We start from the raw sequence: 22,921 nt of genomic DNA, 5'->3' as shown, positions 1-22,921 counted from the left end.
TTACATTAACTTTGGGCGGATGTGCTGGAATTGTATTCTCAAAGAATGTGTCTGTAGCTGTGGTGGGATCGCACCACGGGAAGAGTCATGAAACATTCTTTACCAGGAGCACCAGTGGAATAATTTTAACAGATCTGAAAGGGAGCTAGTCACTATTTGGTAGGAGAATTAAGAGTGGAGGCCAGAAAATATTGAAACAAGGGTTAAAAATTATAAATCATAATTACTATATTAGCCAATGGGAGTAAACTTGTATAATTAATATTTAAAGCCAAACTGAATTTCATCACATGTCAAAAAAAGAAAACTATTTGGCATATAATGCCAGAATGTATGTTTGGGGGGAGAAAGTTTGGACTAAATAATGTAAATATTATTGTATATTATATATATTATACATTATATATTAATTATATGTTATATATCACATATAATAATATATACATATACACATGCAATATGTATTTAGATAAATAAACATAAAATATATAAACATGTTATGAAAAGTAATTTATGTATATAAAACATTATATATATATGTAATTTAAAAAAATCTAGAAATAATTCTAAAATTTGCTGCGAAGTGGTGGATATTATCTTGTTATCATGACCAACAACTATTATCATTTTGGAACATTTACATCTATGTCTTTCATAGATATAAACAAATAATGTATCATATACCTGTTTCATTTTTGAAAAGATATTTGATCTATTTGAAAATAATTGAGCATTAGGAATAACATAAACTAGAAAGTCCAGCCTTAACATAGAGAATAAAGATATTTCTTCCTCTTTTCTTTTTGAAAATCACTCCAAAACAGCAAAAAAGAATAAGAAACAGAAATAATATGTCTTTTTTTTTTATAATAGATGTATATTTTTATTACTACATATGATGACAGAATAACCCCAGCATGTCAAGGACCAAGTTGACGCACTCCAAACCAAAAATTAGTGGATTCTCCTCTGAGGAAACGAATGGTTTCTCCTTTAGAAAAGGAACCCTCTTGCATGTTGAGATCCCCAGCAAAACAGTAGTTTTCTTTGCAGCCCTCCTGGAGTAATGTCCACCATTTCATAAGCCCCACCCATGCACGCAATGGCTAATTTGCTCATTAATGCCTCACTCTTAAACATGAAAGGACAGGCAAGCATATCAAACATTCAAGGGAAGTCTTAACCATGGAAGTCAGAGACAAAAACAACAAACTTAAGAACTTGGAAGAAACACAAAATATAGGAAAGAAAAGAGCAAACATTTAAAAACCATAGGTAATACCCACCATGAAATAAGAGAAGATACTTCAGTCACTGAATAGGAACAGGAGGTTATTGGAAAGGATTATTAAGAAAATATGAAAGAACTCTTGGAAAATAATAAATATGATAGCAGTATTAAGAAACACAATAGAAGGCTTGATAAAGTTGAGGAAATTTCCTAAAAGGTAATAAAACATGAGTCATCTACAAAGAACAATATTGTGGGAAAGAAAGAGAAAGAAAATCAAAAGTTCATTCTAGGAGATCTGGCATATGCTTTCTAGAAAGAGAGAACAGAGATAATAATGGAGAGATTATGAGAGAAATAATAGAAATTTTCCCAGAACTGGAGAACCTAAGATTCTAGATTGAAGAATTAGCTAGTGTCCAGAAAATTAATTTTTAAAAAGAGAATAGCTTTATGAAGTTTCGTAATACCAGAAATAAAGAGATGATCCTTTAAAAAAGTATACAATAAAGAGCTGGGAATCAGAATATTAGGTTCTCAGCAGCAACACTGGAAGCTAGAAGACAATGGAGCCGTTCCTTCAAATGTTGAAAAGTAATGTTTTCTGACCTGGAATTCCATACCTAACAAAACTGTCAATGAGTGCTGATGCTAAAATAGATATATTTTAAGTATGCAAAGATACAAAATGTGTTACTTCTAATATATCTCCTTTTAGGAAGCTACAGATATGTGCTCTAACAAATCTCAGGATGATGATAAAAACAGGTGCCAGGACTTCACCTGTGCAGAGAACTAGAAAACCAGGGTAATTGGAGCAGATGGGAGGAGTGCTTGAGGTTGGAGGGCTCCAAGAAAAAAACTGGACTTTGATAAGCACTGATGGGTTTGATCATATGGAAATTTGTACCAAAAGGCTATGGAGAAGGAGGAAATATTTGCAAGAGACATATTGGATAAAAGACTGTTATCCAAAATATATAGAGAACTCTTAAAACTCAACAATGATAAAAACAACAACCCAATTTTAAAAAAGAGCCAAAGACCTTAGCAGGCACCTCACCAAAAAAGATATACAGATGGCAGATAAGCATGTGGAAAGATGCTCCATATCATATGTCATCAGGGAAATAAATGCAAATTAAAGCAATAGTAAGATACCACTACACACTTACTAGAATGGCCAAAATCCAAAACGTGGACAACACAAAATGATAGCCAGAGTAGAGCAACAGGAACTCATTCATTGCCGATGGGAATGAAAAATAGTACAGGTATTTTGGAAGACAGTTTGGCAATTTCTTAAAAAACAAAACAAAACACACTCACCATACAGATCCAACAATCGTGCTCCTTGGTATTTGCCCAAAAGAATCAAAAACTTATGTTCATACGAAAACCAAAACATGGGTAATGTTTACAGTAGCGTTATTCATAATTGCCAAAAGTTGGAAGCAACCAAGATGTTCTTCAGTAGGTGAGCGATAAACAAACTGTGATTCATCCAGACAGTGGAATGTTATTCAGAGCTAAAAAGAAATGAGTTATCAAGCCAGGAAAGACATGGAAGAAACTTAAATGCATATTAAGTGAAAGAAACCAATCTGAAGAGGCTACATACTGTATGATTCCAACTCTGTGATATTCTGGAAAAGGCAGGACTATGGGGACAGTGAAAAGATCATTGGTTGCTGGCAGGGGGAGGGAGTAGTGAGGATGGATAAGCCAAGCAGAGAGGAGTTTTAAGGCAGTGAAACTACACTGTATGATACTATAATGATAAATACATGTCAGTACACATTTGTCCCAATCTATAGAAGGCATAGTACCCTGACGTAAACTATGGGCTTTGGGTGATTATGATGTGTCAGTGTTGATTCACCGTTTATAACAAATGTACCACTCTGGCGAGGAATGAGAACAGACAAGCTGTGCATGTATGGGGGCCGTGGGTAAATGGGAACTCTTTTTACCTTCCTCGCAATTTTGCTGCAAACTTAAAACTGCTCTAAAAAATAGTCTTTTTAAAAAGACTATAGAGAGTGGAAAAATTAGAGACAGGCTCTAAGAAAACTGAGCAAAAGAACAACCAAGAATGTCATAGAAAAAGGAAATGTAATCATAGTGTTCCACTTAAGTTAGCAGTGAACAATATGTTATTCAGAAATATGAAGTTAAATACCAGAGGTATTTGGTTAGATATGGATTATTGTTAAATCCCTAACTTTTGTGTAATGAATTATATTGATAATTTACCTTTAATAATATTAAGTATTGAATATTAAAATGACTGACTGAAAAAAGTTAAAAGACAGTGAGCTGCGTGAAAATCATCAACAAGAGTGTATCACAAATCAGGAATTATGATTGATCTATTTCGAGTAACTCAGGTTGAGTTAAAAAGAAATATCGTAAAAAACAGCTAAAAGCCTTAAAAATGTTTTTCTTGGGCTTGGGTTGACTACCCGCAGGACAATATGAAGCAGGAGATTCTTTTATTTTAAACCTTTTAGTTAGCATTTTTAAATGCATCTCAAAATTATGCATCTCAAAATTATGTATGTCTAAACTATACAAAATAAGCATTACTTTGAAAAAAAACATAATTTACAAAAGAATGATGCAAGCTCTTTTTGAAATCTATCAATAATTCCAAACCAATATGGTCATACTTTTTGTGTTTTCTCATAATAATTCAGCAAATATGAAACGAGAAGTTAAAATGATTCACATTTTTATCTCATTTATTCCCTCTATCTAGATAGATTATTTATAAGTTGGAACATGGCTAAATTGTGAATAGAAGAAAAACCTAAAAAATTAGTAACTAATAATTATGAATTTAATTAGGAGCATAAATAGAAGTCAAAAAAATTTCAGTCAAGAAAAATATTCTAATGATCTTAAGTAGTTTAGAAATCAGTAAGCAATACCAACTTTTCATTTGGGTACATCCAGTGTTCTGAATTTTTTTTTTTTTTTAACAAAACTAATCAATGTATGTTTCTACTTTTATTCTAGTTTTCAAAAACATTTCAGAGTTATCCACTCATAAAACCTACAGGCACTATATCTCCTGTTATATTATTTTTTATTTTAACTCATTTCAGGAAAGCCATATAGAATTTAGCCATAATTTAGAATTATGACATGAGTATTAAGGGCTGCATTGTATTGAAATTTTTATCTTTAAAAAAACATAGCTTCGTTTTGTATAATATTTTGCAATTATGCTGTCATTAAAGACAGAGACTGCAAAAACAAAGAAAATGTTAGCCTTGAATTCTGTAATCATTTTATGATTAAAGAATTAAAATAATGCTTCTATAATTAGTTTCTATGCTTGTGTGACAAAACCTTTGAAACTGAAAAAGAACATGATAATTGTTTTATTTTGTCATCAAAACCTAACAGATTTTGTAATTTAATTTCCACTGCTTTTTTATTTCGAATTTTCATAAAGTATTCCCGATTTTCGCTCTCTTAGTTCTCCAAGACTTTCACCTGTAATATTAAATTCCTTTTACTCTTGATTCAGACACCCAAATGTATATTTTTGTTTGAAGCGCTGACTTTAACTGTGGGTCACAACCAGCTAACCTTTATATTCTCAGTGGTTTTATTGAAAATAGTATAGCACATAAACTTTCTTCAGCTAACCTATTAGAATACCTTATATGTCCTGCCGTTTATTAGGCAGTTCATGAAAATCACACGATCTATGAAAAAAATAAGTGCACTTTGGGTATGAACCCCAAATTATAACTGCTTTTGCATTATACAAAAAGAAAATGACATATGTGGTTTCTCATAGGCCATAACATTTTATTTTCAAGAATGCATTTAAATTCATAGGTATATCTGGAAAACATTTTCTCTCTCATCATTTATTCGTGCAAAGCTACACAGAACAGCCAGCTAGAGAATCAGGATGACTCCAGAGGCAGGGAACTCTGCTTCCGTCCCTGCCCTTTGCCCATTCTCTTCACAGGGGCCTGTGGAAGGTCAATCTACATTTTCCCACCATCTGGAATTTTAGGTTCTAACATTCACTCTCACGATATTCAAAGGTCACTTGTTTAAAAAGTTTGATTAGAACATGATCTCTGAAACAACTTTGATAATTTTATAATGACAGTTTTTTAAAGCTTGCTAAATAATATTACTTTTGTGTTGTTTTAAACCAACACCTCATTGTGGGTGTGACTGCAATAGATTTATAATTTTGGGGGTAGAAACCGACTTGAATTTTTCTGTGAAATTTAGTAGTCAGGAAAAGCTACCTCAGGCTCACAAGAGAATGTCTTTTTTTTTTTTTTCATCTGTTTATTGTTGCATCTCAAAATTATGTATGTCTGTGCACGGGTGTGTTCTTTGTAGCTAGAGGAATTCCCCTTGAAAAAGTAGAGCTAAATTCTTCTCACTCCTGCCTGAGATCAGTGACAGGCTAATAAGGAAGAGTGATGATAGTAATAAAATGGGACGAAGGGTACATTCCTGAGATTTTGCTGCTTATAAAATGATAGCCCTGTTACTGAATGACCACAGAGGGACTGAGAGAGATCTATTTGAGTCTTTGTGATGGGGAGAGGTGACCCTCCCTGTGACTCGTCACATCAGAAGCAAAGGCAGCATTAACCATTTGGCGACCACCCCCAACCCTTTGAACCCAGAGAACATAACTGCATGTTTTTAATTTGTTATGATTTATTACACTGAAATTGGTGTGCAATGGACAACAAATCCTGGGTGTCAGAATCTGAAAATGAATTTTATCAGCTGAGGCACATGAATGCCTTTGGGATTTGCATTAGTTTCTCATAAGTCTTTTCGTAGTACAGATGATGAGTAAAACTGAAAATAAACTGAAAATGACACGATGTTTCCTAAGTAGCTAATTTTATATGTACACGTAGACACATGTAAATATAAATACAGCATTTAGCTTCACTTCAGACTTTATAATTCGAGGTGATTTGTACATGCCCACAGAAATATTTGTCAAAAACCATTAAAGTAAATATTAATACCATTTGTTATATCTCAAAAATGTTTGAACTTATCTAGAAAAATGAAAACATTATAATAAGGTTTTTTTTACCATCTTTATTTTTTCACTGTTCAGACTTGGAGGAGAGAATTTATACCTACATACCAATATAAAAATGCTAAGTTTGATGAAAAAGCTGCCCTTGTTAGAAACTAACTTTGCATGCATAATTAATTTGAGCACCACATTCCTACTTCACAACCAGAAGAGAAATTGAATTCAGGTGTTTGGTGAACATATGGGAGATTTACTGTGAATTTATGACCTGTGGTTTGAGTGTAAAACCCCAAGATACTTGCTGATAAAACTTAATGAAGCTTGTGCAGAGGAGCTATTTTTATTTGTACTTTGGTAATTGATACATTTCTTGGTTTAACCCTCCCACCCTTTTCCCCATTGCTCATAAATCTCCCAGTCTGAGAGAGAGAGAGAGCCAGAGTAGAAAGCCCCAGCCTTAAACCAGATTGCTGTAATACTTAGCGAATCCAAAAGTTCAGAGTTCGCTTTTCCACAGCATTTTAGTCTGTTCCTTCTTTTTCTTTTAATGTAGCAATTTATGCTTTCTTCCCTGCACAGGTGACAGGAGGCAAACCCAAGTGCCCTGGGAGGAGGTGCTCTAGGTTCCTCTAAGAGAGGCAAAAGCTTTCACAGAGGGATGACACTACTTTGTCTTAAGTAAGCAAAGATGGAGGCACAATGTTCCTCACCATTAAGATTTAGGTAACAAATTCCTTATCATTAAAAGGTTTTCTTCCCAAGAATAAGCCTGCTTTCAGGGAGAGGAACCTGCCACAGACACCCTAGCAATATCTCTCTGCTTCTCTGTCTGTACCTAAGATTTTACAAAGACTGCTCCTGGTTTTAGTGCCAGGAAAGAAAACTCATGACAAGTGCTCCATTTTAACATACGGGGTATAATGGGTTTAATGAGAAACCTGTGTTCGCTCACTAATTTACAGCAATTAAGAACTCAGTTCTGACATCTGTAGATTATAACTATTTGTCTGGCGATTACAAGATCAGGAATATTTTATGGAATTGCTAATCAGTACAGAAAAATATCTAAGCGAGAAGAATGTTATTCACCTGTCGTCTCAGAAAGGCGTCGGTTGCTGGTGATTGTGCTAGTAACCCTTTTTAGTTTGGTAACATTTCTCACCCCAAAGCTTTAGTCGTCCCTGTTCAAGAACTTGTTTGTATCCACTTTATCATGCTGACAATCTGTCTGTTTTGAAAGGATAACAACTCTGTACATTCGTGCATGACATCCCAGTAAGACATTGCTTAATGATCTGAGACTCTTGTGGTCATTGCTGGCTGCCTATTTCTAAAGCTACATGTTGGGCTTGCCCTACATATGCTTTTTCCAGGTTCGCTTTTTGCCTGCTTCAGTCCTGGTGTCTGTTTTAGGTGACATCCATGAAATAGCTGAATTTTAGATTTGCCATTCGTACAAATAAGGGACTAAAAGTTTTCCCTTTAAGAATACAAGAAGAATCAGTACTTGGACAAGGAAGGGAAAGGTGCTCTAATTTTTCTCCAGTGAAAATGTTTCTAAAGAAAATGATACTCGTGAAGGGTGGGCTGTTTACATATGTACTGGATCTTTGGTCTTATCATTTGTGTCGTTACCAACAAAGTGAATAAAGTGATACATTTCCTTCAACTAAGTGACTAAAACACAGAAACCTCCTGTAAAGGTTGTGTCATTGCTGAAAGACATTGTCAAGACTTGGAGAAGTCGGAATTCAGGAAAACGGGATCTTGGAGCATAAGTGGAGTCCTGAAAGCTTTACTGTATGACCTTCTTTCTAAGCATACTGGGTTGCACACCACAATGATGTGTCAGAACTCTTGACTGTAGAATCCCAGAATCTGGAAGATGACAGGACTTTGAAGCACTGGCAAGTGGAGGAGAAAGAGTTTCCTTAAGCAGAGAAGGTGGCAGCTAGCAGAACTCTGGCGTTTTCCCTCTGGTCTATGGCATGAAATACCTGGGGGAGAAATAGAAATACAACAGGACAAACCTTCTAGTGTAGAGTTTCAGTGTTTCCAAGATCTCAAGACATAATTTGGAAATTTACTTTTGTATTTTTTTAATTGGGAAAAGAGTAATGTCCTTCTACGTCCCCAGTAATTGGGTGCCAAGTGCAGGTGTGAAATTCACTAGCATTAGGAATAGAATTTTGTGTGTACATCCAAAAGTAAATTGCTAGGGCTGAGAACTTTGTGGCAAAAATGAAAAGGCTGAAGATATAAGCGGATAATGGTTAACAAAAATCTCCACTGTACCTAATCTTTTGTAAATTGGAGCTTTTAAGGACATCTGTTAATTCCTAGACCCTTGGCAAAGTAAATAAAACCAGTTTTAAAACCAAACTAAGTTTTAACCAGCAATATCTCTTTGTGAGTTGTGTATTGACCCAGATTCTAGCAGGTCACCAGTCTGCCTGAAAGAGAAACAAGGAGTGAGTTCAATTTTACCAAATGACCTGATTACAAGTCTATTTTCACTACGCTCTGGGAAAACACCTACATTGCTGCTCTGGTCTCATGAGGGCTGATTTTCAGAGATCACAGAGCCAGAATGGGGTGCTTCGGGTGAAGTGATGGGGAGGAGTCACCCTAAGCAACTGGATAGATTTCCATGGGGCGTTAGTGGCTGTAGTTACTAGCATTAGTGGAAAGCGCTTTTGATTATTTTCATGTGTTAGGTTCTGGCAGTGACGTTTTTCAGTGGTATCTTCTATAACGCTATTTACTTTGTACAATTATTCTCAGAGACCAGAACTTTGGAGTGACTAATCATATAAATGATACCACATAAATGGCAAAACTCATTCATAAAATATGATTTCTTTTATTCTGCTCTTCTAACCAACACGCTTTTGCAACAGGCAATATTTGTTTGGTTGCAGCTGTGGGCAGGGCATAGGGCTCTGCTTCTAGACCACCTTATTAATTTAATAAGTATATACCACCTCTCTAAGGTTGTTTAAGGTGATTTGGTGGTGGTGGTGATGTGTGTGTGTGTGTGTGTGTGTGTGTGTGTGTGTGTAAGAGAGGAAGGAGGAAGATTTAGGGAATGTATTATCTTTTATTTAAATGAACATAAGAGCAAACCCACCATGCAATTACATTTCAAACCCCTAGTTGCATCACGTCCACTAACATCCTATTGACCAAATCAAGTTACATGGCTAAGGCCAACATCGATGGTATTTGTTTTCTATTGCTGCATAACAAATTAGCACCGACTTAGCAGTTTAAAACAATACACATTTGTTATATCTGTTTCTGTGGGTCTGGAGTCAGGCAAAGGCTTAGCTGAATCCTTTGCTCAGGGTCTCATCCAGGTGCAATCAAAGCATCAGCCAGGCTGGGTTCCCACCTGGTGGCCTCACTAGGTGGAGTTAACTTCCCTGCTCCAGGGGTTGTTGGCAACATTCTTTGCAGCTGTATGATTCATGGCAGCTTTCTTCTTAAAAGCCAGAAAGGAGAGAGAGAGTAGCAAGATGGACACAGTTCTTATGTTAATCACGTCAGTGTAATCATTCCTTGACCTTTTTCCCATTTCACTGCAAGTCACAGGCTGCCTACACTCAAGAGTGGGGTTTGCACAAAGGCGTGACTACCAGGAGACAGGGACCACGGGCCCACCTTAAAGTCTGCATCACAAATATTTGCCGAACAATTTACCCTGCCACAGGGATGTGGCATACAAAATATATACATGTTAAGTGGTTGTGATGAAGACATGATTAAGAAAGACAAAACATACACATGTAAGTCCTATAAATAAAGTAAAATGGTATTTGAGTCAGAGGACAATTACTATTAAAGAATTGAAGAAAGATGAATGTGGGCTGGAGTAGTTAGGAAAGGCTTCAAGGAAGTGGAATTTAATTTCTTTGACTGACTTAGTAGAATTGTAAAGATGGGGAGAAAAGAAGAGGGTATTATAGAAAAAAAAAAGAGATAAGCAAATATATTTTCCTCTCTTCTTTGGTAGCTTCTCACTCACACTAGAGATTATAGTCATCTCCCACTCTGAGCACCATGGAAAGCCTGCCATGATTCTTTCCCTCCACCCTCCTTTCCTCTTCCCTTTCATGTTTTCTTCCTTCTCTGAGTGGGAGAGTGTGTACCAACATGGCACCTCCCTGTTAAAAAAAAGGATGAGTGCTTGTTCTCAGTACCTTCCACTGAATTCTGAATCTTAAAGCTATGCCCTCTATTCTAGTTTTACAGATTTCCTTTGCATAATTAGAAATGTAAATGTTAAAGTATTTTTAGTCCATAAAGAATTAATCAGTCACATCTCAAACTCCTCTCTCAGCTATACGCTGGTCTGAAAAGGCAGGTCTGAACTCAAGCCTGCAGGGCAGTGTGATCAGGGGGAGCTGACAATTTGGGAGAGGTGAGATTATGGACAGTGCTCAGTCATTGTTGTTTTTTAATATTTGTTTCCTGAGATTGTTACCAGGGGACCACTGGCCTTGTCTTGGCACTGTGAAAGCAAATAGCCTAGAAAAGCAACATATAAAATAAGCAGAAGCTCCAGAATATAAAGTATAGGTTGCAAGCTAGCAGGCAACAGACTCTTTTTTTTTTTTTTTTTTGCTCACCTAGGATTAAAAAAATAAAACAAGCCAACATTAAAAATGTGGAGGGAAAAACTGTAGTTCTGACTCCTCTTTAAAAAAATTAGAAGGCAATGCCAGGCCCGTATCTCTCAGGACAACAATCTTCTGGAATCGAGTAAGGGTCTCGACCAAGCATATTACTCCCATTTGTCACAGAGTATACGTGGATATCTCCAGGGCAGTGGGGTCTCCTTCACTCTTTAGGTAATCGCTCTGCGGGAATTGGAATTTGTCCCGATTATGAATAATATGCGGGCATATTACTTCCAAAGTTTTGTCCATACAACACCTGCAATGCTTTCTAACATACAAAAACTCCTGGGTCCTGCACTAGACTGACTGGATCAGGAGCTCTCCAGGGGCGCCTCAGTCAGTCAGCATTTTACAAAATGCTGCACTCTGGATGACACTCATATACAATGTGTGTGCGTGAGAACCACTGTTGTAAGGTTTTTTTCCTCATTCACTCTACCTAAGGATTGTCATCCTGTGGAGCGCAGGTGCAGGACGGGCTCCAGTGCTCACCTGCCAATAGGACCGTGGCTGCAGTTAGCATAAATCGGTACATTTCACAAAGTGCATTGCAGTAGTCCAATCTGAAGGTTCTAAAGCCTAGTGCACCCCGTAATGTCCCTCTGACAGGAGAAGATACAATCCTCATGGGAATTATGGGTGGGGAAGACTAGAGTTCTATATTTTTATATTCAGGGTGACGATGTGCATGCCTGGACAGGAATCTGCATAGTGTATGATACAATCTACCTTTCCCTAATCCTGTCAGAAAAAATGCGAGATTGTTACTGAACCAAAACCAACTGTCTTCATTTAGTTTACACACAAACACACACGCACATACACACACACAGATGTGTGTGTGTTTTAAGGAAAGTTCTAGTTGGGCTACAAATACCAATTATAAGGGAGGCTAAGTGTTAATGTTGGACTTAACAGTCTGTGTGGATTTTTTTATACAAAAGGCATCTCTATAATTCCCCTCCTCACCTGTCCCTCCTTTCTGTTGACTATTGTGAAATTATGATTTACTGACTCCTCATTAAGAGTTTTATTGTCTCACTCATCCATCTGATCAACTTAGGTAGTTTATTTATTATAGTCCTCACAAAAAAATAATGAGCGACTTTACGTTGGCAGTGAACCTAAATATAAGTTGATTGTGGTGTGCAGCCACCAGTGCTAATGAATATTTAAAATTTCCTTTGGCTTTCTTGGCAGAAGACCTAACCAAGAACTTAGAGAGGTCTAAATGTGAATTATTGGCCTACTATAGACTGGCCTGAGAAGCAGTACTGAGCACCTGCAATGATTTCATCTCTTGAAGCCAGGATTTCACCTTTACACTGCCAACTGTTGTTCCCCAAGGTCTTCCAGTCTTTGCAAGTCACCATCAATCATGAAAAGCATTGCAGCTTGCTTTCCAATTTCAGCCCTTAGAGTGACTTTCCTAGTCTTGGTCAAGTTGATTGGCGTTCTCTAGAACATAGGAAGAAAAGAAGCAAAAAAAAAAGAAAGTGGAACAGTGGTTTCACCAGCTGCTCAAATTTGGAAATAAGGACAGAAGTGACTTCCAGAACTCATACCGTGAAAAATATGGAAATCACCAAAATATAAAATTAAAAACACTGAGTCAACTTCCTTTGTTGGGAGACTCACTTCTAATTAATCACAAATCATAGGAAGTCAGTTTTCATCAACAGTTTGGACTTCGTGAACCTAATAATTTCGGGATTAAAACTGTCTGTGCTTCATAAAAATAATAGAGAAATATTTCTAGTTAAACTTTTAAAATACGTTGCCAATCAAGCCTCCTATGATCCTCCTATTAAAAGCTATGAAGTATGCCAGGAGCAAAAAAACAGCACAGCTGGAAAGATGGCAATGAGATCAATGAACGTTCACTTTCCTATGTCTTTGTCTTATGACTGTAATGATCCTGGTGCCTACACCATCACAGTTTCACGTAGAAGTAAGGAATTCTATAGATTGGGTGCTACATTGGGAAGCCAGTACTAAAACTTATCTGTTTGAACAAATATGTTTTGAAAGCCGGTAAGAATAGTAACCTGCCTGGCTCAGAAGTGTAGAGGGCAAGTTTTAAAGCTGCGCCCAAATGTGGGCCGAAGCCTCATGTCATCAGGTCGCACATTTTACAGACCCATTGACCTTTAATGTTCTCAGAGTAATTAGTTCAAAAGATTTGTCAGAAGAAGAACACAGGGAAGACAAGCTTTTATTGACTGGGAAAATAATCAAACTGAGTGCACTGACAAGATATTCCAGAAGCTCTAATGAAATTGATAGAAACATAAAGGTGATAGGGACCCACTCAGTAGATTAAATGGTGAAAGGCTATTCCATGTTCATGGAAGATGTTAATATTGTGGTCCTATACGTGACCATTTTCAATTTCACATTGTTAAGCCTTTGGAATTGTTCAAAATATGCGAATTATACAAAGACATACATTAGCTTGAAAATTTTATGTACTCTACTATGACAGACTTTCTCTTTCTAAGCTACTTCTCATAAATTACTTTACCCAGAAGTCCATGCAGCCAAAAGAACTTAGATACCCACTGAGTAACCAGGGCAGTGTGTTTTCAATGAAGAGACCTAACCTTCCTTATAGCTTCCAGCTTCTTATTCTGCTAGCAGCTTGGAGGGGAAATTTGACAAATATAAGATTTGGTCCTTGTCCTCAAGAAGTCTGAAGTCGTGTTGGGGAGTCGGTATACGCCTAATATTGAATAGCTTTCCTGATAGGATGCACCTTAGTGCTCAGGGGATGGAAGAGACCAACAATGGCCCGAGATTTAAGGTCAATTTAATTTTGGTTATCTCTATTACTCTTACAAAATACTTTTTAAAAAAAATTGTATGATTTTATAATAGAGGGGCTTTGGAGTCTGATGTGTGCTTTACTAAGTGATAACAACATGGCATAGTGGAATGAGGGCTGGACTAAAAGCCAGAAAAATCTGAATTCTTGTCTCACTTTCCTTAACTGGGCAGCTGGGGAGCTTCAAAAAAGTCACTTATCTTTTTCTAATGTCAGTTTCTACATTTGTAAACGTGTGTGTGTGTTGTGTGTGTCTGTGTCAGAGAGAGAGAGAGATTACTGCCTTCTGCACCTATCTTATAAGATTTTTGTGAGAATAAAGCAAAATTCAATGCTATAAAAAAAAAAAGAAGGCAACATTATTAACTAAATGGTTACATCAAACTACCACCTGAAGTTATTTTTAAAATGCTTTTCATTTATGCTGTGAGAGTTGCATTTTGTGTTTAGACCTCTGATAACTCATAAATAGGAACTTCATCTCATGGCATTATGAAAATAATACTGTGCATTTGTGAGGCTATATTGTATGGTATTATCTCACTTGATTGTTACAAGTATGATATTTAGAGCAAAAGTGATTCTTACATCTCTTTATATATATAAAGGAACTATAGCTCAGCAGCGTTAAGTGCCTTAGTCTAAGAAGGTGGAGGAGCTAGAACTAGACCCTGGTATTTCTGACTTTTAATGCAGTGTCCTTTCCAAAAAACTTTTGCTGCCAACACCTTGCCAGATTACAGAAAGGAAATGAGGCTTTTTAAAGAACTACGTAAAAAAGGAAATCTACAAATACCGCTCACTCTCTTGAATGTCTGTCTGAAATAACGTCAATAAATTTTAATCATAAGAACAAAATGAAAACATATTTTAAATGCCCAGATATTGTTTTAAAAATTCGCTTTCTCTTAAATAGCGTCATTTCACAGCAAGATGCCATTTTTTTCCTAGCAACTGCAAGTCACAGATTGTATTTCTGAAGGGTGTTCATTGTTGTCCCGTCTCCTTTTAGCAACAGATCAACTCCTAGCAACCATGATCGGATACAGCGTCTACGGCAAGAATTCCAGCAAGCAAAGCAGGATGAAGATGTAGAAGATCGGAGACGTACCTACAGCTTTGAACAACCGTGGGTGAGTATTTGGTTCTTTGGCACAATGAATAATCCTGCAGCTTCCTGTAGTAGAAAGCACTAAGCTATGACCTCAGTTCTTTATGAAAGGAGACGAGGTGGAGCCATATTCTTTTGACCTTTAACATATTGACCTTTCCCTCATTTCCATCTGGGTTTCATCATTGCAAATTTAATTTTATATCTTGTTGCACCATCTGTCCATTGCACAATAGATTTCATTTGCATTATGACAAGAAATAGCAAAAGTATTCTTGCTCTCAATTATGCATTTTTTAAATTCAGTAAATATTTTTCTATATATATTTTTTGCAGAATCAGAGCCAGAATAAATTAGCTCAACACATGTCTATCTTGTACCTACTACACACAAAGTACAGTATTTAGTACTTCTTATTCCTTTATTCTCCCTCAGCTCCTTTGTGTATTTGCTGAATCCCTCTCGTTTATCTGCCTATATCTCTATTCTAGTTTACCCTCCACACAGCCTCCAGAGTGATCTTCCTAAAGCAAAACTTTAAATGGCCTTTCAATCTCCACAAGATACAGTGCAAACCCCACAGTGTGGCATGCGAGTCCTCCTCAGTCCAGCCCCAGGATGTGCTCCAACCTTGTGTTTTACATCAGAGATGGCACTTCTGGGAAAGGGAGGCATTGGAGCAGACTTGGGAGTTCCAAGATGATGGGAATTTTGAAGAATCTCTTTGAAACTTGAGATAGTCAATTAGGAATGAATAAATAGGCTGCCTGAGGCTGGAAAATCTAGCCGAGGCTTTCAGTAAAGGCCAGTCAACACGATAATGTGACCATAGCCGACAATGCTTAGAGGATTGAGAATAGAATAAACAATTTTAAAAATTAATTCTGTGATATCCTGATTTCCTAGGAGGACACAAGAAGGGTCAGTAGTCTCGGGGTTATAAAGCCTAGGAAGCTGCGGTCAAAACAATGTATTCTTTGGAGTCCAGACTCTTGGAGGCATTCCAGTTCTGGTTGATGTCGAGGATTAAGGTGTGCCATACACGCATGCAAGTCCCTGAAGTAGAGGAGAGAGTACAGTCCGAAAAGTTAATGAGTTCAGTTCAAAGTGTTGGAGATATAATTACAGTAGATATTTGGGAGAGTAGGGGCAGAAGGAAGAATGGTGTTAGGAAAGACTTGAAGTAAAAAAAAATAATCCTGTTTTATTTAAATGACTCAGCTAACAAAGAACTTAGAGGTCGGTTGTGTTGTAAGGAAGGAGGGAGAAAGGTATAACTGTACTGGGAGGCTTTAATGCTGGACTGAAGGTTTGAAGAGGGGTGGAATCAGGGCAGAACACCGCTAGCTGAGGACGTGGCTCCACAGGCCTCCGTTTTCTTATTTGCAAACCACGAGGGTCAGAGTAGCTGATCGAGTGTTCGTTGTTAAATGCATTGTCAAAATGAAATTTTGAGAGGAAGCTGAGTGTATCAGGTAAAGCAGATGCAAGTAGAGCTTCTCCAAGTGTGGTCCACAGACGAGCACTTTCAGCATCACCTGGGAGCTTGTTAAACATACACTTTCTTGGGTCCTGCCTCAAACTCACTCGATCTGAACTTCTATTGGTGGGGCCCAGGAACCTGTATTTGAACAAGCCCTCCGAGTCCTTCTGAAACATGTTCAACTTTGAGAAGCACAGCTACAGAGTGTATATCATCTCTAAGATCCTTTTTGGTCCTAAAATCCAACACCTTCAATATACTTTACACAAAGCCAGAAAGCTATAAAGTTTTTCGATGATGGCATTCAGTGATCAAATTGGTGTTTGTGTAAGGTGAATTTTGTGAATGAAAGGAGAAACGGAACAATGGGAGGAGCAGTACTAGTTTGAAGGACTTCACCTTAGTTCAGGTGAGGAAGGCGGGGCCTCAGAACAGGCAATTGGCAATATGAGGCCAGCATCTAGGAGTAAAAACTCCTTCTGAAATCAGTCCTAACCTGACTCTGGGATGTTGCAAAACAAGTTCAGCAGATTTAATCTCTAGGAAAATCTCTAACTGTCCTCTGAAACAGGATTGCTATTAATGGTATTTTTAATAAAATATGTAGCTTATTTTTCTAGATGATCAAGTAAATTGAGTCATTTCCATGTAACAACATAACAATTATATTAATCTACTTATGTCGTTTGACATAATTGACTCAATTGATCCCTACTAGGTTTCTTAAAGCGAGATTCTTTTGTGATATGTGGAAAACATCCTTAACTGTGTACATTGAAAAGAGTAATGGGCACAGTGTCAACCTGAAGGAGGAAACAGCAACTCTACGTGGCAATGGCTCTCTCGCACATGCTGTTCCGACCTCCTGGATTTCTCATTACCCATCCTGCACCACGAGGGGAGTGCTACACCATTCGCCTTTACCTGGGAATGTGGATTTTAAAGCAGCATATTCAGACTTTCTACTCTTTAATGATTTACTTTATCAACTTTCTTGAGTGCTTACTATGGTCTAGTCATCAGGTTTGGTGCTGGAAAAGAAAGATGAGAAAAAAAGAACTCTACAGTCAAGCTGGTTCAAAAGAAAGGAATCTTGGTTAGGTTATAATAGGGTATGCATGGACCACCGAGCACAGCGACCACACCCACCCAAATCAGCTGTGGGTGGTTAAGAAAGGCTTGAAAGAACACTTCTTTGAAATTGCAATATATTTTAAATATATAACTTTGAGAAACAGTGAAACATCTTTGGGAACCAGGATCGACTAGATTTATTTCTGGTTGGTGACGTTGTATTGACACACTGTATCTCCAAGTTTGTTTCAGACTAAATGAGCATTTCCTACTTCTTAGTTCTAGATGTTTTTCATTGGGAGATGAAATGATTAGTTACACATTTTGGTTTTATTGTTTCTTTTTGAGTGGGGCCTGTGAATATGTTGGCATATGTTTCTATGCTACTTTCTTAACGTGAACAGTCATGTTAGAAAAAATGTTTGAGAAAATCTTGTACCTTCAGAAACTCAACTACCGAAGGTCATAGGTCAAATTATTGTATAGTAAAACGCCATAGCAGCTTTAGACAGACAACTTGGCTTGTATTGTCATTTCCTGTAATGAGTGAGCAGGGAACTATTTGGATGACAGGCTGATTACCTTAGGAATGGAATAATTTCCCAAACTGTGGGTCAGGAGCTGACCTTTTCTTTTTATTTATTTATTTTATTTTCAAACAAGTGGGATCTTGCTGTATCCTCTCCATTTTACTGATCATGTGAAAAATGAGCTTAAAGTGACTATAGTTCTACTTAGTGTATTAATTTTCATATCACTTCTCATCGTTAACCTAATAAGAGCTGCTCAGTTGTTCAAAATGCAGCTTGGTCTATGGTTTTTATTATGTGTTTTACAAAATGAGCTTTGAGTATCTTGGAGTCTTTTTTCTTTTCCCATATGTATTCTGACCTTCAAAGGTCACTGTGTTTGGAAAGGATGAGACCATGATCTCACCCACTGGAATGGTTTGTAATCATTTTAGTTTTAAGGAACCACAAGCTCATCTTCAGGCTGTGTATACAGCTTAGACCATATTAGTTGAAATTATCATGCTTGTTAGAAATGCCCACACACAAAGTGCAACCAGATGTATCGTATAGAAAAATATCCAAGCCAATTATTTTACATAGAGAGAAATGCTGCAGAAAATTCATCCAAGTAGCCCTTTTCAATTCATCCATTTTCAAAATGTTCTCTCTAAACTCTAGCAGTACCGAATGCACCTGTTCCTGGGCTTTTGTTCAAAATAATGTTTGGGCCTGAGGGAGCTGATTTGTGGCACAAAAGGTCTTTAGATGAGCAGAGGCCCAGAAAATTTCCTTAGCTCCATAATTGAACTGAATTCTCTCCCAAGTTGAGTAAGAGAAGAAGCAGAAAAAGTGACTTCTTCCCCACGTAGTGCCAGGTGCGTTATAAATAAAACAGCAAGTTTCTTTAAATCTTTCTTAAGATAATGGAACAATAGTTGAGGTTAGGGTTATTATCACAGAGCTCAGATATGGACAGGACTTAATGTTGCTTTTAAAAGAATTAAATTGCAGGCTGCAGACATAAGTACAGTGTGCTGTTAAAACTTTGCAGATACCTGAGTGTTGCCCATAAGGAGACTTGCTGGCTGAGACGACTGATAGATGGGATAATGGAGCCTTTAATAGCTCTATTGCTAAATCCTTCCCATCCCCGGTTTGTAGTGACTGAAAGTAGTTTAGACCTTCAGATAGAAAATTGATCCTCTGCGATGTGAATATCCTCTTCTCCCCCAAGCTTTCTTTCTAGCTGTCTGTCTTTAAACAAACAAACAAACAAAATCTGTCCTTTTCTCTATTTTCCTGTCTTGGACTTTTAATGGTTCCTCTTACCGTTTTAGGGTTTTGCTTGCTTTAATTAGAAAACCAGTCAACAGTACACAGTCACCCCGTACCCCTAGATTGCCTTCTTTGTACCTGGGGAATTTGAGAAAATGATGGTTTTTTTTTTTTTTCATCTTTTTTAAGACTTAAGAGGTATCTGTTGTCATTTCCTCATGGTGAGTGTCCATGCTTTCACTCAAAAAATGCCTTCTTAGGTGTCAGCCCTTGCAGTAGTATTATTCTAGTTCAAATTGGGCGGAAGTCATTGTCCTTGGAAATCGACCTGGAAAAAGCCTTTCTTGCAGAAAAGTAGTACCGTTTAGTGATGGTAAAAGCCTGCGTTGCCGCAAAGTAGGCTCCTTTCTTGTAGCCCTGGGACCCATCCTCCAGGTCAAAGCCTTCGTGACCCATGGCCGTTTTCTCCACAGAGGCCTTGGGTGGTGGAGATCTATAAGGCTTCCCTTGGCTGCCATTAGCCTACAGCACAGGGGTCTGGCTTGTTTGTAGAGCTGCCCCTTTATTTTCAGTGCAGCTGCTGCTTGTGATGGGGTTCGGAAATAGATCCAAACACTAGTTGGGGAAGAAGAGATGAAGGCAGATAATATGCTAGGACCAAAACGTGTATTTATAAAAACTTTATGAGGGAAATTGGTATGCTCTGCATATTTTTCAGCCATTACTCATGTCATTAGTAGCAATTAAGCTTTTCAACATTCAGCACCCACAAGAGTTCAATCGATAACTAAGTATAGTGTATGATGGGGTAGAGGTAAAGGGCTGGGAGGGCGGGCCCGATAAACAAAAGTTAACTTTGTTTTCACTAAAAATTATTAATAATCCTACTATAGAAAATACTTGCCAGTGTTAGCGCAGTGGCCACTTTTAAACAGAGTAAACAATTTATACTCTTCATGTGATTCAGTGCCATAAAAATTATTTTAACCCTCTACCAGATCTTTAAATTACCATTTTTATATTAGAATATGGAATTTATATTAGCATTACAGCATATTGGAAATGCTAAAATAAGGATTCTAAATCTCAAAGGGATAGAAGTATTCTTTTTATTGCTCTCATCATTCTCATTATCTTCATCATAGGTTTTCATCCAAAGCACACATTTTTTTCATTCTATTTTTATTTCTTATATATGCCCTCGAACATCTGTGGAAATTTGAAAAACTCTTTATTATTCATAATTTAAGTAGAAAATCCATTGAAATTATCATTCGTAAGGATATTACATATTGTATATTTTTGAATATATACGAGTACACACACGTGCTTACATGCTATTATCTATATGAAGAAAAATCAGAATATTTAAAAATTATCAAATATTTTGTATAAATGTTGATAAAGCAGTAATGAATTTCATTTCATAAGTGACACATACACTTTTATATTAAACTCAAAGTTTTATATCACCTAGTTCTCTTTAGTACTGAAACTTTGTATTCAGTATTTTTATTTTTGTTCTTTCTTTAGTCTATTAGCTATTCATAGTTTTGGTTTTCTACTTTAATTTTTTGAATTGTCTACTTCTATATTGGAAAAATAAGAATGATTTTGTTTAATTGAGAGAAACGCTTAACTTAGTGAAACACAATATGGAAGATTTTTTTTATATTTTGTTTTACACAAATAAGTGATACCAAGACTGTGTAGTTTTCCTAAGCTTTGTATGATTTTTTTATATAGTATAAATAATATCTCTTTATCATCATGATAAAGACCAGTAATTTGGAGCTCATTTACAAAAGCAACATGCATAGTTTTTACCTGGGCTTTAAACATCAGCCATGAAGAAATTCACAGATCATGGTCCTCCAGTGTACTGTGTGATGGATAATTATGTATTGTTTCATCTTCAACTGCTATCATTATGGCCTTGGTAACCTGGGTGATACATATACTTGAAAGGTTATTGCTTGTCACCAGTTTCATCACGAACAAGGCCAGGTTTATTTGTAATTTGCACCCTTAAAACAGAACTATTGTCTTGTTATATGTTGAATCTCCAGAAGTATTCCAATTATCCTTTACCCAGGTGTTTCCCTACATTAACGTTACTTTGTTGTTGTAGTCATTGATGCTTTTTTCTTTGAAAACTGTGCATTTCTCTCTGTGGATACAAATTATCTCTTTCTTCATTTCTGTCAATGTTTTTGTAATTTTGGACTCAGTACATTATTCTGTTTCTGCCATGTAGGGATGGAAACCCACAGTATTTAAAAGTCAGGATTGTCGCTTGTCGTTCTGTTCCCACAATTTACATTTTTATGAGGTCTTCATTGAAATCATGAATCAGGTTATTTTTGATTCTGGCCAAGTATAAAACTTTCCAGATGAACTTATTTATATGTTGCTTTAAGCTGGTCATGTGTATACAATCTTTCTTGAAATCTGTGGCCCAATAAAGTTTCATCTTAAAGATAAGAGTGATTCTTTTTAATAACCTACCCTTTTGTATGCTCTGAAAAGACAAACGGAGTGAAATATTAATGTAAGCCTGAGGTTCGTATTTCATCATAGTGAGCATGATAGTATGAAATATGTCAGTTTGCTGATACCAAGCTCATTCACTCATTTTAAGTTTTCAGATCCCATCTGATGATAATTTCATTGTTGGAGTTCATCAAGATCCAACTAGATCTTGCTGCTGATAAGGCTGGAGGTGAAGAGTGTCAGAAAATATACAGTTGAGGAAACAAAAGCCCTTCAACATTTCTTCTCTGTCAGAATCAAATTCTGGGGAAAACATCTTAAAAATACACCTGAAATTTCTACAAGACCTTGCATTTTCTTTTCATATCTCCACAAGCAGTGTGTCACAGAACAGCATGAGCTAACAAAGCCAGTTACTAAATCTTCCTGCAGAATGCCAGATCTTTCAAGACTGCTTGACACATGTATATAGCTTATTCTGAGTGAAAAGGAAAGGAAAAGGAGGTTATTTTTTGAGGGCGTAAAGGAAATTGTGTAGTATTTTCTTGCTTAGCTTTCCCTCTCTCCAGTGGCTTCTCTCAGGCTGCCCACGGCTCACCATAACACTAGAATGGCTCAGTTTTCTGTTTGGCCAGCTTCGACAAGTGTAATGAAGAAAATGTCTGTCTTCTTTAATGTAGTTGATGAACACTTGGTTGATGCTTTGTTTGCATAAGCAAAGCTCACCCAGAGAAGTGTTTTCCTTGCTGAAGGCACCACTGATGTGTTATTTTACCGGTGTTGCGGAGTGGGTCTCCTAACATACATTCGTTCCAATGTGTGTGGTTATAAACATCCACTAGTAGAGACTGGGGTATTGTAAAGCCTAATCTCTTCACATGTTATTTTTGTATCGGGATATTTTTAATATGTTCACTGACTGTGCCCATAGGCTTTGAAATTTTTGTCCTGTATACTGCCGTATTATTTGTTGCTTACCAACAAATAAGATAATGCTGCCCAGGCAGGAGGAGAACAATAGATGATGCTTTTTTCCTGTTCACACAAAAGCCAACCACAGGAGCCATTGTTTTAAGTAACAAGCCCACATGTTATCTTGCAGCTCTCCAAATGAATGTTAAGACTATTATTTTAGTGAATTATTATTGAGTCAAAGTCTGCCATTGGCTTTCATCTCTAAAAGAAGAT

At 36.9% G+C, this 22,921-nt stretch overlaps 1 protein-coding gene across 1 annotated transcript in view; it reads left to right on the top strand.

Annotated features, from left to right (window-relative positions):
* The window catches only part of PARD3 (par-3 family cell polarity regulator), a gene marked incomplete at its 5' end in the record, with an annotated part of 522,521 nt that overhangs the window by 489,020 nt on the left and 10,580 nt on the right, over window positions 1-22,921 (top strand). Inside the window, one exon of the mRNA XM_023521117.1 lies at window positions 14,797-14,917. Coding sequence (XP_023376885.1) covers window positions 14,797-14,917 — 121 coding nt within the window. The remainder of the gene's footprint in view (window positions 1-14,796; window positions 14,918-22,921) is intronic.

This window comes from Pteropus vampyrus, unplaced genomic scaffold (genome assembly GCF_000151845.1).
Source record: "Pteropus vampyrus isolate Shadow unplaced genomic scaffold, Pvam_2.0 Scaffold294, whole genome shotgun sequence".
Taxonomy (NCBI): Eukaryota; Metazoa; Chordata; class Mammalia; order Chiroptera; family Pteropodidae; genus Pteropus; species Pteropus vampyrus.
This window is presented reverse-complemented; position numbering and strand designations above follow the sequence as displayed.